The following is a 17,001-nucleotide window of genomic DNA, read 5'->3' as shown; positions in this document are numbered from 1 at the left end:
AGTTAAGACACGTTATTTCTTAACTGGTGTCAGGAACTGACAAAAAGGAGATTTCACGATTTCCTTTCTTTCACTATATAATATAATATAATATATAAAATAATATATAATATACTATATACACTACATAATATATAAAATAATAACCATCCTCAATAGGTGAGCGAGGTTTCGTGACACCGATCTCACACTGTTCTAAAAGACATAAATGGAAATTAAGAACAATATTAAGTTATATATTCGATATAAATGGTAAATTTTACAAAAATTCTTTCGGTAGCGCTTTATTCGTGGACGGAATAATATATCCGCTGAGTAATTAAGGTAAATATTTTAACTTTAACATAAACATAAGAAAAATATACTTATAATTCTGGAATGGGACAATTAATTACTGCTAAATACTGGATTCCCACTACACAACTTAAATTTCTCACTACACAGCTTATGTCCAGCTAATATAAATCTACTGATTTAATGAGCGATTTTCATTTCTCAATTTAAATTATTAAAATAAACACCGACCAAAAGGGAACAGAGAACCTTAGTCTTCTCTGTTCTAATGTATGTGAGAAGCTGAGGGTACTAACCCCCCGCTTCTCACATACATTAGAACACAGAATAATTAAAATTTAGATATATTCAGATTTTGTGTGCTATTTATTATTTTATCTAATCCTGTCCTAGTTTAAAAATATCCCTAGTCTATAAATCATTATCGAATTTAAAAATTTTATAGTCATGTTTAAGTATTTAAGTACTGTATATTGCTAAATTATTAAACAATTACACTGACTTTACTTATTATTGCATCTAATCCTGTCCTAGTTTAAAAATATCCCTAGTCTATAAATCATTATCGAATTTAAAACTTTTATAGTCATGTTTAAGTATTTAAGTACTGTATATTGCTAAATTATTAAACAATTACACTGACTTTACGTTTTATTGCAAATTACTCAATTCTTTTGTGCAAAACAAATAGATTTATATTTTCTATTTAATTAAATTTTCGTAGGACTTCTCGAAGTTCCTGAATATTACTCCGTGAGGTGAAATTTAAAAAACTATGGTTTCGGCCCGAAACATTTAACCTGCTCTTTTCTCGTCTCCCTTCTTTTCTTATGCACGATCTAGTGTTTAGGGTAGATTTTTCATATGTTCATTAATTAGTTAACCGTATTTTCCAGATTGTCCAGCATGTCGGTCTATCCAGAAGAGACCACGAAATCAGATATTTTCGTATGGCAAAAACATGGCGACTGGTAGCACATAGCACTTGCCAGAGTTGAATCTAAAGTATTACCCTCTGAAAAGTCTATAGTAAGTATATAAGTATTGAATTTTCCTTATCGGGATTTAACTTAATAACTCGGAATTTTTCATTTCTGAACGATACTTTCTTAATTTTAATAAGCACCTTCCAATAGGCGAGTGAACAAAACCACCGAACACTGATAGTTAGTTAGTGGGAAGTTCGGACAGGGCCAACAAGCTGGAGTTTTCCGGGTTTTCTTGACGTTAGTAACACCTAAATAGAATCCAGCTTTTGTTGTTGAAAGTCCAGAACAATGAGATTCTGTTACTACAATTGCTGCAAGAAAGATTGTAGTCACTAGTGTTGCTTTCGATAGAAAAAAAAAGCATTTAAATACTTCGATTGAATCGACGATAAGCGATTTTTATGATAAAGTAATCAATGACTTTGCGGAAAAAAAATTGCCGAATAAAGTTGGTTTATAAAAGATAATAAAAACAAGTTATTATTATTTCTTTCGTGTGAATAATCTATTTTATAATTAAAATAAATACACTGTTTATTTTTATCATTTTCAGTATTTATAACTTTTATGGATTTCCTCCCATCATCAAATATCATCGCACGCCACTGTTAAATTCTCTTTTACTTTCGAATTTGAGTAATGAAGTAAATGCAGTTTTTGCCAAGATTAAATCATTTCCTATAATCAAGCTAATTTTCTCATATGTTGCTGACAACTCACCTCTTGGATCCCGTCACACGGTGTGTCATAATGACTCCCGATTAGAAGAGATTCGGGGATTAAAGGAAAGAATATCCCGTTTTTAACAGTTCTCGTCTTCCAAGAGTTCTCTCCTAGAATTCTTTAAGTATTCACTCCTCACAGTCGGTTCTTTAAAGATTCTTTCGTTTCTGTGTCTCGAAGATCTTCAGTTCTCTCGACGTCCTGTCGAAAGATCAAAACCTTCAAGAAACCACCATTAGAGGTATTATACATATATTATTGTAAACTCATCTCTCTCTCTCTCTCTTATCTGTTTTATTTGGAGTCGAATTGTACTCGTGTTTTATTTAATCTATAGTTTATATAAAATTTAATTTTTGATTTTGTTCAAGAATTTCTTTCAAATTTTTCTCGTTGTGGATTATTCCATTGCCGAGCCGTAAACTTCCTCCTTTCACACGATGTTTAAATTAAGTTTTGTCGCGAGTTAAGACACGTTATTTCTTAACTGGTGTCAGGAACTGACAAAAAGGAGATTTCACGATTTCCTTTCTTTCACTATATAATATAATATAATATATAAAATAATATATAATATACTATATACACTACATAATATATAAAATAATAACCATCCTCAATAGGTGAGCGAGGTTTCGTGACACCGATCTCACACTGTTCTAAAAGACATAAATGGAAATTAAGAACAATATTAAGTTATATATTCGATATAAATGGTAAATTTTACAAAAATTCTTTCGATAGCGCTTTATTCGTGGACGGAATAATATATCCGCTGAGTAATTAAGGTAAATATTTTAACTTTAACATAAACATAAGAAAAATATACTTATAATTCTGGAATGGGACAATTAATTACTGCTAAATACTGGATTCCCACTACACAACTTAAATTTCTCACTACACAGCTTATGTCCAGCTAATATAAATCTACTGATTTAATGAGCGATTTTCATTTCTCAATTTAAATTATTAAAATAAATTAAAAATGTTAAAAATATGCAACATTTTAATTATTTATGCTTTAATGCATTTAATTGTTAATTATTCGCAATTGGTAATTAAGAAATTGTTTTTGAATAACAGCAACAACAACGAAAATGGAAATATTGTTCGAAAAGCAATTCGTATTTGCATTAGTCGCAGTGTTTTTAATCTTTGTTTACCTCTCGGTTAAGAGCTGGAAATGCCAGACGAAAGCGAATGAAGGAAGACAAACACATTTCAGATTCCTCACGTATCAATTATTATGGAATTTAATCTTTTGTCCTAGTAAAGCACTAAACTATAAAAAGTTTATTGACGTGTGTAAGTTGATTTAAATAATTAATCAAATAATAATTATTACAATATAATTTCTGAATTGACGTATTTTGTCTTGTTAAAGATCTTCTTCAAATGTTAGAAGGATTTTGCTTGATAAATCCAAAGGAAAAAGCGATAAAAATTTCTGTCAACGGAAGTAATTATTTTCTGTTTTCTCATCCCGAAACAATTGAAGTAGGAATTAGTTCTTTAATTTATTCTGCACAAATGCCTGTATTTAATGTAATAACTCGTTTATTTGGTTGCAGAAAGTATTGAAAAGTTATAACACGATTAACAAAGATACCTTTTATAATAAGTTCCGTTTTTTAATCGGAACAGGACTCATTACTAGGTAATAAGAGCCAAAAAGTTATTTTAAAAATTTTTATTCACTAATATTTTGTTGTTTTCCAAAATTTCTCATTTTTTGTTATTAAAAACAGCTCTTACAACAAATGGAAGACACGAAGAAAGATGTTAAATCCTGCATTTCACTTTCGAATTCTCGAAGATTTCCAAGAAATCTTTTATAGAAAGTCGGAAACNTTATTCACTAATATTTTGTTGTTTTCCAAAATTTCTCATTTTTTGTTATTAAAAACAGCTCTTACAACAAATGGAAGACACGAAGAAAGATGTTAAATCCTGCATTTCACTTTCGAATTCTCGAAGATTTCCAAGAAATCTTTTATAGAAAGTCGGAAACATTAGTGCGAATGTTAAAAGATAAACGTGAATCCGAGGTGTTTGATGTAATTCAATTAACTTCACGTTGCACTCTGGATGTAATTACGGGTGAGATTATATTTATCAGTGATTATACTTCTGTAAACAATGGGATATATTTGATTTTATTTAACAGAATCTGCAATGGGGATTCATATAAACGCTCAAGATGATTCCAACACCGAATATGTGCAAGCCGTCGAACGGTAAGTGACTATAATTACAAGTAAATTTCGCGAATGACTTAATTAATCGAAAATTAATTATATAGTACTGATATGTCATTGCAATATATTCCTGTCACCGGGCCCGAACGATATCCAAGAACACGCCTTTCCAGAAACGGCACCAACGAAAAGAAAATGTAAATCCTTTGTTTTCTGGGCCGAGTTGGTCTTATCCCTTACAATACATTCACAATGGCCAAACTGCGGCTCTTCTAGACTCTATTTTGAGCTCCTTATATTTCTGTATTTGCTATTATTTAAGATTAGATGTCCGACTGATGCTATTTCACTAGTGTACACATATATGTATATATAGAGAGAGTAGAACTCTTTACGTTGTATCAATATATAAAATACTGCTCTGATATAGTAAGCGGTTTACATATTTTCTGACACGCGATATGGGGTTTCTATCCCAGAAAGTTTTAGCCACTACTGTGATATATAGTTAACTCCCGTGGATTTTTGGGGATATTTTGTCCAGATTCGTGGAACTTTGTCCCTCAACAGCCAACCGCTTAATTGCGGGACCGGTGTCACCCACTTTGGGCTTGCCAAAAAAAAAAATGCCGTAAAGAAAAAAAGTTAAAAATTCCTAACAATGTTTATTTACATTTTAAAATATAGACTTACATCACATTTTGCTGATTCGCTAATGAAACCGTGGTTTTGGTTTCGTCCTTTCTCTTACTTCAACCCATTGATAGAAATCAACAAAAAGTATAGAAGAATAGTCCATCAACTCCACTTAAAGGTAAACCTGCGATTCACTCTATCGAATCGATAAAATTTAATTTTCGAATTATTTTTCAGGTAATCAAAGAAAGAACAGAATTAATCAAACGAAATCAACACATGGATGATTTTCAAGGAGAGGAAAAGACTTTAGGAATAAAGAAGAAGCGAGCTTTTCTGGATTTGCTTCTGTTTCATCACCTGACAAATGGAACTCTCTCTGAAAAAGATGTCAAAGAGGAAGTCGACACATTTATGATTGCTGTAAATAATAATATTCACTTCAAACGAAAAAGCATTAAATTCTTCTTTTTTACTTTTACATCTTTTGGTATTTTAAAATTAGGGATTCCCTTCTGTAACCATGGGTATCGGATGGACTTTATATCTTTTAGGATTGCATCAAGACATTCAAGAAAAGGTGTTTGAGGAATTGAAAGAGATTTTCGCTGAAGAGGAAGATAGAATGATAAATACAGAAGATTTAAGAAAGATGAAATACTTGGAATGTGTAATACAGGTATTCTTCTAAAAGTTTTATGTAAAAAAAAATATTACAAAGATCTATCTGACTTGTCCAGCTGATATATAATAGAGGGGTAATATGGCAATTAGTCAAAAATCACTCCCAATAGTTTTTCATATTTGGACTCGAGATTTTGAAACGTAGAAAATTGGAAGTTAGATATTTTTCTGTATTTTTGAATGTTAGCGTGTGAGTGGAGCACGATAACGTGTAATTAATAATATAAGGGTTATTTCTTAAATAATATCTCGTTACGGATAGCGCCACACACAATTTTTGAAACCAAAGTCTATAAACACAAGGTCTGGACACGATACCGTGATGTATCGAGGCAGTCTCCATATTGGGTCTTTTGAGATTGTGTATACGGTGCTTCTAGAGCGAGTCTGTTTGTTTGTTTGTTTCGATCTTAGTTGGATTTCTTGTTTTATCGTGCAGTTTACTGCACGTAGCAGCATTAAATCTATACTCTAACCTAGAAACTACGGACCCAATAAGGCGGCTCCATATGGGATATTGGTATCCTAATCTTGTTTTTATAGACCTTGTTAAAATTGTTGCTAATATGTTTCTTGTTTAAAATATTTCTCGCTTGAAAAGTTAGGCAACTCGTTGCTGGATTTTTATTATTTTAGGAATCGAACAGAATTTATCCACCTGTTCCATTAATTCTGAGAAGAAACGTTTCAGAAATGAAAGTAGGCAAGTACTGTAAAAATGAATGTATATGCAATTTAATTGTATATTACATCTGTTTATTTTAAGAATTTATGAATATATAACAACATGTAGTGTGTTTTGGGCTTGCAGGAGACATTATATTACCACTAAACTCTTCCATTATGATATGTATTTATGCACTTCATCACAATCCGACCGTCTACGAGAATCCAGAAATTTTCCATCCGGATCGATTTCTTCCAGAGAATTTCCAGAAACGTCATCCGTACGCATTTTTACCTTTTTCTGCCGGTCCACGTAATTGCATCGGTGAGAAAAATTAATCCATTCTAAAAACAATTATCGTATTTCTACTAAAATATGATTTTCGTAGGTCAAAAATTCGCCACGATGGAGATGAAGACTGTCCTGGCCAACGTCATTCGAAATTTTAAAGTTTATTCATTGGATTCTCGCGACAAGATGTTCGAAAGTTTAGATACCATTCTGCGACCAAAATTTGGAATAAGAATGTATATTGAACGGCGATGAGGTTATGGCGTTTGCGTGTGACATTACCACTATTACTTGTAAAAAATGAAATGATTTAATGGGTTGAATTTTATGACTATTTGATACACTTATGTACAGTACGTTGTGTGAAGTATTTATTAGTAATATATAAAATATATATATATATATTAAATATTAATATATATATATAATTATATATATATATATAATTGTGTTATACACAATTATTGTTAATTGGAAATTCAATTACTAATATAGTGTTAGACCATACGAAGTTTTGACAAACACGAACTGTAATTTGTAAATAAAACAAAAATCGTGATCCACTTACAGAATTAAAAGATCCACTTTCCAACGTTATCCCTCTGATATGAGATGTACTGTACATGCACTAACGGTGGAGATGAACCGTTGGCTCGTGTTCATTTCAAACCAGATTGCGGATGTCCCCGAGGAAGAATTCTTTTGGTTGAAGGTGTAGCCATTCCTTGAGAGTCTATGTTATGTCCTAATTAATTTCAAACCTTTTTCGGCCAAGATATTCATTAAGAAATGCGAAGAGACGACAGTAGGAGAGTTCAACGCCCAAACTGTAAGGGGATGTAAATGATGTTTCATTTCTGTTTATTGATGGAATACAGGATAATACCGACATAGCGGCGGATTTACCACTTCAGACTCAATTCGATTTTGAGACCCCTCTAAATATTTTCACTACTACTACACCCTACAGTGTGCACGTTCTTTACTCTGGTAGACATTATACCGGTGGTCCAAAAAAAAGTGAGACATAGGGAAATAACATTGAAAATTAACCAATATAAAATTACAACCGCTTGGCTCTTTTACCTAATAAAACTTAATAATTCTTGTACCAATAAGTTTCAATTTTCATAATACAATCTGAACATCAGTAACCTTTTGATACTGCTAAATTATTAATTATTTTTATAATGAAAAAATTATTTTATTTATTAGTTTTTTATTTTGAGAGCTGAATTTTGAGACCCTCTTGATTTATGAGATCTCAGGCGCACCTCGCTTGCTTGTGCAGAAATCTGACACTGTGCCCACGACCACCATGAGCAGATGTGAAAACAGTTTCTATTCTATCTACAAATTAAAATTCATATTTGTCTAAGCTTTGTATTTCTAAGTATACAGTAGTTATGGGTGGTTATGTTTTAGATCTATTCTATTCAGAGTATTCAGGGCCGGCCTTCTTATGAAGGGGCCCGGGTGCAAGAAACTATTTGGGCCCTACATTTTTTGTAAAATAAAAAAAATTACAAACACGAACATATATTAATGCATGTTTATTTAAAGCGTGATTTTGTTCTCGCTAATACACGAATTACTTCAGGAAAATTATAATTTTTGAAATTTCTTTTTCGATGCTTAATATAGCAAATGCATTAAGCCTTCTGCACACATGCTGGATCGAAGATAATTCTTTATTAATTTTAATTTGCCGAAAGAGCGCTCAGCACTTGCTATAGTAACTGGCAACGCAAAGAAAAGTTTTAATACATTTAGAAATAACTCATTATAATTATTATTTAGTATGTGTTGTGCGTTATTTACATCCCTTTCATTCAAAATCAAATCCCGTAGCAAACCAATTTCCTGGATTAGGTTTTCATCTATATCTTTGTTATAATGGAACATTTTTCTAATTCATGTTTTTCTAAGGTTTTCATATCAGTGATTAATTTGAAATCAGAAATAATATTTGGTATACTTTTAAATCTATCTTCTATTTGTACAAGAACAGTATCAATTAGAGTGTTAAAAAAATAACATGTAAAATTCCTCTACCGGGTTTTCTAAAGCTTCACCTGCTATTTCGGAATACTGTATAACCTTTTCCTTTTTCAGGAAAATGTTCTGAAATATTCAAATTACGTGCTAGCACTTTTACTTCGTCTAAAAATGTGTTAAATTTTGGATTTCAGTTTTAATTTTATTGACTAAATTAAAAGCCGACTCAAGAATAATTGTTTTTGCTTGAAATAATATTGATAGCGTTGATTTTACACAACATTGCAAACCATAAAATAAATGGCATTTCTTGTATTGAATCCAATAGACTTTTAGCGTCGGATACCGCTGTATTATCGTTACTTACATAAATAAATTCTTCTAGGGCATTACAAGTTTGTTCAAACTGTGTATATGTTACTGTGAATGACCGATATCTGGCGAATGTCAACATTCACACAGTCGTTTCGTGTATGTACGAAATATTTGCTAAATATAATCATTTCTCACTTACACCGGCAAATGTCGACATTCGGCACGCACTGATGGTGAATGCTCAATAAAAATATTTTTATTACGTTAATATGTCAAAATAGGAGAAAGCTTAAGTAACGGCACATGTAAATAAACTGTTGAACCTAAAACGAACAGTACGTTCTAAATCATTAAAGAATATAATACAATAATAAACTTACACATAAATTATGTGATTGACGTTGTACAATCTTATTTATTGCAATAACTTAAACTCTTATGGCACTTTGAGTCCCTCGCTTTTACAACTGCATTTATTCGTGGAACACTTCTTTTTGCAATGACAGCGTGTACAGTAGACCCCTATAACACTGTAGGGGTCACTTAGATTTTACAAATACGTGTGTCGGGCTGTGAACGGCTCACGTATTTGTAAAATCTAAGTGACTCGTACAACATGGAATTCATATAACACGGAAATATCTACAGTGTTATAGGAGAGTCTACTGTATAGCCTTACCCTCTACTTTCGATTTAGCTGTAGCTGCTTTACTCAGCGATATTTCTTGAGAAGAAATCTCATCTATGAAAAGTAACTTTTCTTTACAAATTACAACCTGATTACGTAATTACGTGATTACGAACTGATCTGTTAATGGTGTCTTTTATTCGGATATCGCCGACGCCTTACCGACGAACCCTCTCATCCTCCGCCACTCGACCTGACTAACCGATCCCCACCTCACGGGATCAAAAGAACAAAAACTCCATCCAGTGACAAAGTGGGCGATTTCCACCAAACCGTTGCCAGGAAAAGAGGTACGACCTTGTCCTACCTCCGACTATCCACAAAGGATTTGGCGACAGACTGTCGCCTCTCTGTCGACATCGGCTTTTCGGGTGTCGTTTCGACCTCCACCAAAGCTTATCTGTGCTTGTCGACATACACCGGCGATTGTTCGAATGTTTAATAATATAACCAAATATTCGGTCTTTCACCGACGTATTTTGTATGTGTCGACATTTACCGGAGAATATCGACATTCTCTAATTTCGGTCTTTCACAGTAACATATACACTGCTTTAACCGAATCTATTTTGGCTTCCCAACGAGTGTCACATAATGGTTTAAGAGTAATGTTTAAATGCTTTTGTAGAATTTCCCATCTCTTTGTAGATGCAGAAAATAAGCAATATAAACGTTGCAATATCCCAAAAAAATTTTTACAATATATACTGCTGGAAGCAGCATCACAAATTAATAAATTAAAAGAGTGTGATAGGCAAGGCACATATATTGCGTGAGGGTTTAGAGCAATTATTCTAGATTGTACAGTACACCTTTATATTTCCCTTTCATGTTGCTACCGTTGTCGTATCCCTGCCCTCTACAATTCATAATATCTAAATCAAGCTCACTTAATGTTTTCAATAGAGTTTTTGCTAGTCCTTCTTCAGTCACATCAGTTGCTTCAATAAACTTTATAAATGACTCATTTATAATTAATCTTTTCTCTTCAAAATTTACATACCTAATAATAATTGAAGTTTGTTCCTTATGGGAAATATCAGGAGTACAATCCATTTGGATACTATAGTATGTGGCTGCTTTTATATCGTCTTTAATTTTGTTAAGGACTTCATCTCCTAACGCAGAAATAATTTGTTCTTGTGATCTATGTGCTAAATGATGCACAATTCTGTTTATATGATACATTAGAACAGAGTCGTATTTACTTAAAACTACGACTATATGCAAATATACATATAATTTTATATGGCCGACGGCCACAGTATTATTTCCTTTCTTAACGCGGGCTATATGGTATTGAGATTTTTTTTTTAAAGTCGAATTTAGGTGGGGATTCTCGGGAGTTTCCCGAATCAAATAACAAAAACTAAACATTCGCATCACCGAGAATTAGTTTGAAGATTGTCGAAATTCAGAGATTACAATAATAATGTTTACGATAAAATGTACTTTTCGTCATACTGACAACGATAGGAATATTGTCGAGTTTTCTTGTGCATTCTTGACAATGTTAGGGCCCCCTCAATCGCGGGGCCCCGGTGCACAGCATCCGCCGCACCCCCCCGATGGCCGGCCCTGAGAGTATTTATCAAGTTTATTTTCCGATAATTCGATGACATTTATGTTTATATTGTAATTTGTAATTCAAGAGTTATCCTTATAATAAATCAATGTGGTATGTACTGTATATTTTCTTATTTTGCAATTACTTTACCGAATGTTCGGTAAAGTAATAACGCAATACGAATCTCTACACAAAGTAGTAAATGTTCAAAGCGTATAAGTATAAATATTACCTGTTCGAAGTATTCAAATGTATGTCAATCAACAATTACAAACAATAGATATTCAGCAGCTTTTATATCTTTTGCTCTTTTTTTATCATTTTTAATTTAATTTACGCTACATTGCTGAATTGAAATACAACTCCTGAATTTCTTCTTGAGGTTTCCAAATTAACAATTTAAAAACGTCTTATAAAATATTAATATTTATGTATGTATATGTATATTATTATACAAAGAATTATAAGTACGTACCATGAGATATTACACAAAATTTTAATAGACATTATAACAATTACACACCAATGTGTAATTGTTATAATGTTTTAACAATAAACATTATTTAAGTATGGAAAATTTATATAAAAATTAAATAGTGTAAACTGTGAAAAATTGATCGATGCCAATTAAACGTAGAATTCTTTTCGTATTATGATTTTAAATCTTAAAAATCTAAATGTAAAAGATTATTTTACAATTGTAATTGCTTTGGATAATATACGTTTCACTCAATTGTTTTCATTCGAATCGTCCTCAATATACCGCCATATTGGATTCTCAGCCAAATCCATGGTGATGCAACATAAGAGAATAAGAGTGCGCCGTCTCTAGTGTTTACATACTTTATGTTAAAAATCTTGGAGTGCTAAAAATTTTTTTTTTATTTTTACTTGAAAAACTTGTGATTTTTTACCATCATTTGGTTCCTTAGCTCCTCTAACAGATCTGTATTATACTCATTGACAAAAAAGTTACATGTTCATATAAAATTGTTCATTACTGCAAAAAAATTGTCTAAAGTTTTGGCTCATACAGGTGTGCAAACGATTATAGTTGTGACCTAAATAGAGTATAAAAAGGCTCGCTATGTTCAGAATCTTCAGTATGCCTGTTATTTGGAGGTCTCTGAAGGCCCGGCAAGCCTGTACGAAGCGGTCAAAGACTACACGTACAGCTGAGAAAGGCCGCATCATCAGTCTGAGCTCTGAGGAAAGCAAAATGACCGCCGTCTGGCCGTTCTGTTATAACTGTAATGTGGCGCATTTGTCCACCATTCAGAGACAAGCAGAAGTCTCGCTACAAAATAGTCTAACAGAGGCAAATTTGCATACACGACAAACCCTATGCATTCTGCCATTATTACCCCCACATTATATTGAGAATTACTCTAGAAAGTACTTTTATTGTACAAGTGGCCACAAAATTAGTTAACCGAAGATATCAAAGAGCTGGCTGTACTTGGTAAGCAATACAGTTGTGAGCAATATGCATACACATGTATTGTACATGTACAATGGTTTAGAATTATAATAAATTGTTTAATAACCTTTGTAAACTTTGTCAAGCAAAGGCAACTTATACAATTAGTCTGAAATGGTTAATTGATTTTTGGGCCACCCACAGAAAAATATAATTCAAATTTTAAAAAATTTTAAAGCTAATTAATATAAATTGTGATAAACATTATAAGAAATTCTAATAAGTTAAAATCAATCTACAAACAGGAATTAATTAACTTTACTTCCTGCAACGATAAACTTGCAACAACGGGAAATCATTTGCGGTTCTTAAAATCATAACAACTTGACTAATAGAATTCAACTGGCAATTTATATTTGCTGGGAATTAATTTTAATGTAGAAAAAGAAAGATGAAGACCTTTTCTTCAATTGTTTTCACACTTACTTTGTGTGTTATTGTTTATGCTGCAACTCCAGAACAAATTAAAATATTGTGCTGTAAGGATATTAATTAGTAAAATGTTCCCATTAAATTTTATTAAATCTAATATTTCGTTATATTTCAGCATATTCAAAGGATACTATTTATCAGGTTTTGAATTTTGTTATTCAAAGTGATAAAGATGCAGAAAAGGTTGGTTTTCTTTCATTTATTAATCTCTATAAATTTTATATCTAATAAATTTTTTAAAATTAACTAAACTATAATTATTTACTAGTATTTAATTATTGCTAAATTATTATTTAATTTCGATTCTTAAATAATTTAACCAACTCTAAGTTCACATTAGTGATAGTAGATATATTTCTATGCCTTATCTTTTGTTCCAATCTCCTAATTTGGATCTGAGTGTTTATCAGGACATTCCTAATAAACATCCATCCTAAACCTTCTCTTTATCTCTCCTTTACCCTCTTCAATCTTCTTTTTCCTCTATGTACTTGAAATTATTTCTCTATCTTCTTCTGATCTTCCTGTTCTCCTACTCTTGAATTCTACTTTGTTTTCTTGCTTTTATACTCCTAAAAATACCCTGTTTTGGTCTTGATGTTCATCAGTACTCTCCTGATAAATACACAGACTCAAACCATCTTTTTATCATCCCTCATACCACAGTTGACTATTTAACTTCTTTTTTTCTGTTCTTCTTGATGTTATCTCTCCATCTCTTTTCTTGAATAGGAGAATCTTCTTATTCTCCTATTCATACACATGTTATTGGTGTGATAATTACACAATAGTAAGTGTGAATCATTGCTTTTAGTATTAAGATTAAGGAATTGGTATCATTTTTAAGATTGTTTAGCAAGCTGTGAAAGTTATGAAAGCATCCTCACATCCAGAGNATCCAGAAATTAAGCAAAATGCACTTGTAAGGATTATATTTCTTTTACATGTAGATTTGAGTCATAGTATAAATTTATTTCAAAATTTCTAAAGATATTGTTCACTTCTTACAGATTTATCTTTGTCTGTATGATCACCGTGAGGTCAGTTAAATTTTTATCACATCCAGAGCCAGCCCTACCATAGGGCGAACAAAGCAGCCGCTCCAGGCACTAAGTCCTAGGGGGCTCCTGGTGGTAAAGAAAATTCAATGGTACAAATTAGGGGCAACCAAGGGGGGCGCCATAATAGGATCTCGCTCCATCCTAAAACTTTCCTCGGGCCGGCACTGCTCACATCACACAATAAATTTAATGCTATTATTTAAAACCAAAATACGGAGTGTACTCGAGCCAGATGCAAATGACACTACAATTACTACAGATTTAAAAGCATAATACAAGAAAAATTTAAAGATTTCCAATTGATGATGATACAGTTTGATCTCGCCTCCTGGACCCTAATTTTAAAAATTTAAGAGATAAAAATCTACATGCTAACCTGCCTAAAGAAACTGACAAAATTTCTTTGGTACAGAATGTTGCTCCACAATATTTGAAGTTTATAAAACCAATTGCTTCTAGTGTAATATTGTAAAGTGACGATACAATAATACAGCAGACAAGAAAAGAGAATTTTTTGCAGTTTGAGTTAGGGTTCATCCATAAACCACAGATTCTGGTTTAGTCATTTGGTAGAGGGAATATAAGAAAAGGCCACAGAAGATCACTTAGAAGGGTGGATACTGTAAAATAACTATATGATAATTATTTCAATAGAATAAATGATTTTAATAATGTTCTAAAAATTATATACTGCATTTAATAATATGTTGGTATTTTTACAGTTAACCAATTAAATTAACCCATTTTCTTTAAACATCAGTGCATGAAAGCACTATTTGCCATATTTTTAATCTTCTTTGTTCAGCATGTGAGTTGTACACAAACATACTGTTTTAAAAAAACGAGATGAAACAATAATTCTGACATCTGTGTATTGAAAATAAAACAATTTTTTTATTTTTAAGATTAAAAACTTGTTCTTTAAAGGAATCTAACTATGGAGAATAACAACACACTTTAAAAAGAAATTTTTATTATACAATTAATTATATATAAGGTCATAATAAGTTTATAAATTGGGAGGAGGAAGAGGGGAGGAAGGAGGAGGAGAATTGGGTCTTCCAGAAGATTTGAAGAAAATCAACTATAGTTCAAATTGAAGACACGTCAGAGCCAATATGGAAAACAGTTTAGTTACAGGCATTAAGAGTATATTTCAAGTGTATCCTGTGTTAATTTTATTTTCTCCTGCTGTATTTTTGTTTCAATGGTATAATGTAAATTTTCTAAAAAGAGGGTCTTGAAATTTCAAACCTCAGGTCGGCAACCTCAAAAATATTTTGGGGATTAGAAACCACATCTAACACATGTCCTGGTGAGAGAGGAGTTGAAATTTTAGCTAAAAGAGAACACACGGTTTAGGAACAAATCCTTTGCAGAAAAATATACTGAAGAGAGACAGGGAAATGCTGCATCTTTGAAACAAGTATTCAGTGCGGATACTTGTTTCAAATCAGGAAACATTGGCGCTTTTAGCATACCACGCATTAAAAACCCACCATCTGTAATTTTTAATTGACAAATTTGGAGTGGATCACTAAGATTAATCATTTTTAAATAATTTATATTAAAAATCTTGTAATATTATATACAGTCAACCCCCTATAACACTGTCGATTTTTCCATTTTATATGAATTCCATGTTNAATGCTGCATCTTTGAAACAAGTATTCAGTGCGGATACTTGTTTCAAATCAGGAAACATTGGCGCTTTTAGCATACCACGCATTAAAAACCCACCATCTGTAATTTTTAATTGACAAATTTGGAGTGGATCACTAAGATTAATCATTTTTAAATAATTAAAAATATCATCATAAAATATTAATAAAATTAATAAAAAGCGAGGATGATAATACATTTAAAATTTACAAGAAAATTTTTAAAAACAGGATGTACGATGAAGAGAGATGAAACAGCCCTGTGTTTTCTTCTGTTAAACTTCTTGTGAAAATTTTAAAAATTTTCTTGTAAATTTTAAATAGTCATAAAATTTTAATTAAAAAAATTAATAATAATAATTTAAATAGGGGGCAAACATCATTAACATCTAAACACCATTGCATACCACCTACTTTACCATCAATACGCTCAAGGTTAAATATGTTTGGCGGGTAAAGGTGTGCTAACTTACACTAATTCATACCAGTAGCAAGAGCAGTCTGGAAATTTACAAATACTTAAATTCATTTCAACTTCATTGTCTTTATGTAATTACAATTAAATAAGAATAATCATAAATTTGTAATCGTGATTATTACTAATTGGTTTTTATATTTTCGATTAGTTTGCCAATGTTCTGCACGAATGTTTAAGCCCACACTTCCAAACTTCCGGTCGCTTGGATTCGTATAAAAAATTTCTCTGTCATCCAGAAATTAAGCAAAATGCACTTGTAAGGATTATATTTCTTTTACATGTAGATTTGAGTCATAGTATAAATTTATTTCAAAATTTCTAAAGATATTGTTCACTTCTTACAGATTTATCTTTGTCTGTATGATCACCGTGAGGTCAGTTAAATTTTTAAAATATATTACTTACAATTTTTTTCTTTAGTATTAATTGAAAATATATATTTGTATTTTTAGGAATTAAGAGGTATTGTGAGGTTTCGTTTAAAAAGTGGTAACGACGAACACCAAGCAAGTGATGACAATATAAACAACATCTGGAATAACATTACCTTCTGACAAAATGTATCGGGCTTAGATGCAGAATAATAAATATTTTGTATTTAAAAAAAAGTTTACTTTTTTATTATTGAAAAATGTTTAATTTTTTCATCTTGTGTAGATTAGAAAGGTGTAGATTAGAAAAGTCCTTTAAGTACCCTTGGGCCAAAAACATTCAGATCCAAAGTCATGGGTGGATTAATTAATTAATTGTGTTCTTATTATAGTATTTATTATATAAATGTCTATTAGGACATGTATTAGTAGGAATTTATTGTTAACCTGTTGGTGAAACAGGTG

The 17,001-nt window shown here is 31.6% G+C and overlaps 2 protein-coding genes and 1 long non-coding RNA gene across 3 annotated transcripts; all 3 read left to right on the top strand.

Moving 5' to 3' along the window:
- Positions 1-925: 925 nt before the first annotated feature.
- LOC111638728 lies at positions 926-3,863 on the top strand. The gene is made up of 6 exons (XR_002758926.1): positions 926-1,052; positions 1,191-1,323; positions 3,093-3,314; positions 3,394-3,506; positions 3,581-3,666; positions 3,758-3,863. It is a non-coding gene; the product is annotated as an uncharacterized LOC111638728 (long non-coding RNA).
- A 59-nt stretch (positions 3,864-3,922) lies between these two features.
- On the top strand, positions 3,923-6,864 carry LOC111638726 (cytochrome P450 4C1-like). The gene is made up of 8 exons (XM_023384480.1): positions 3,923-4,109; positions 4,177-4,246; positions 4,895-5,021; positions 5,081-5,266; positions 5,349-5,522; positions 6,164-6,230; positions 6,339-6,518; positions 6,583-6,864. Exons 1-8 carry the CDS (start codon positions 3,950-3,952, stop codon positions 6,738-6,740), a joined length of 1,122 nt encoding a protein of 373 aa, XP_023240248.1. The 5' UTR covers positions 3,923-3,949; the 3' UTR covers positions 6,741-6,864.
- A 5,702-nt stretch (positions 6,865-12,566) lies between these two features.
- Positions 12,567-16,773, top strand: LOC111638727. The gene is made up of 5 exons (XM_023384481.1): positions 12,567-13,012; positions 13,081-13,148; positions 16,314-16,421; positions 16,510-16,539; positions 16,618-16,773. The coding sequence occupies exons 1-5, from the start codon at positions 12,925-12,927 to the stop codon at positions 16,717-16,719; spliced, it is 396 nt and encodes a 131-aa protein (XP_023240249.1). The 5' UTR covers positions 12,567-12,924; the 3' UTR covers positions 16,720-16,773.
- The last annotated feature ends 228 nt before the right edge of the window (positions 16,774-17,001 follow it).

The sequence above is a fragment of the Centruroides sculpturatus genome, unplaced genomic scaffold (assembly GCF_000671375.1).
Source record: "Centruroides sculpturatus isolate CEXI.00-Female unplaced genomic scaffold, Cexi_2.0 scaffold1159, whole genome shotgun sequence".
In the NCBI taxonomy this organism is placed as follows: domain Eukaryota; kingdom Metazoa; phylum Arthropoda; class Arachnida; order Scorpiones; family Buthidae; genus Centruroides; species Centruroides sculpturatus.
This window is presented reverse-complemented; position numbering and strand designations above follow the sequence as displayed.

Bases quoted from the DNA above. Each gene is read 5' to 3' on its own strand.
- LOC111638726 (XM_023384480.1), top strand. From the start codon at position 3,950: ATGTTAAATCCTGCATTTCACTTTCGAATTCTCGAAGATTTCCAAGAA. The intron at 5,022-5,080 runs GTAAACCTGCGA...ATTATTTTTCAG, and splicing joins TCCATCAACTCCACTTAAAG to GTAATCAAAGAAAGAACAGA. The intron at 5,267-5,348 runs GTAAATAATAAT...TTTTAAAATTAG, and splicing joins TCGACACATTTATGATTGCT to GGATTCCCTTCTGTAACCAT.
- LOC111638727 (XM_023384481.1), top strand. From the start codon at position 12,925: ATGAAGACCTTTTCTTCAATTGTTTTCACACTTACTTTGTGTGTTATT. The intron at 13,149-16,313 runs GTTGGTTTTCTT...ATTTTCGATTAG, and splicing joins GTGATAAAGATGCAGAAAAG to TTTGCCAATGTTCTGCACGA. The intron at 16,540-16,617 runs GTCAGTTAAATT...TTGTATTTTTAG, and splicing joins GTCTGTATGATCACCGTGAG to GAATTAAGAGGTATTGTGAG.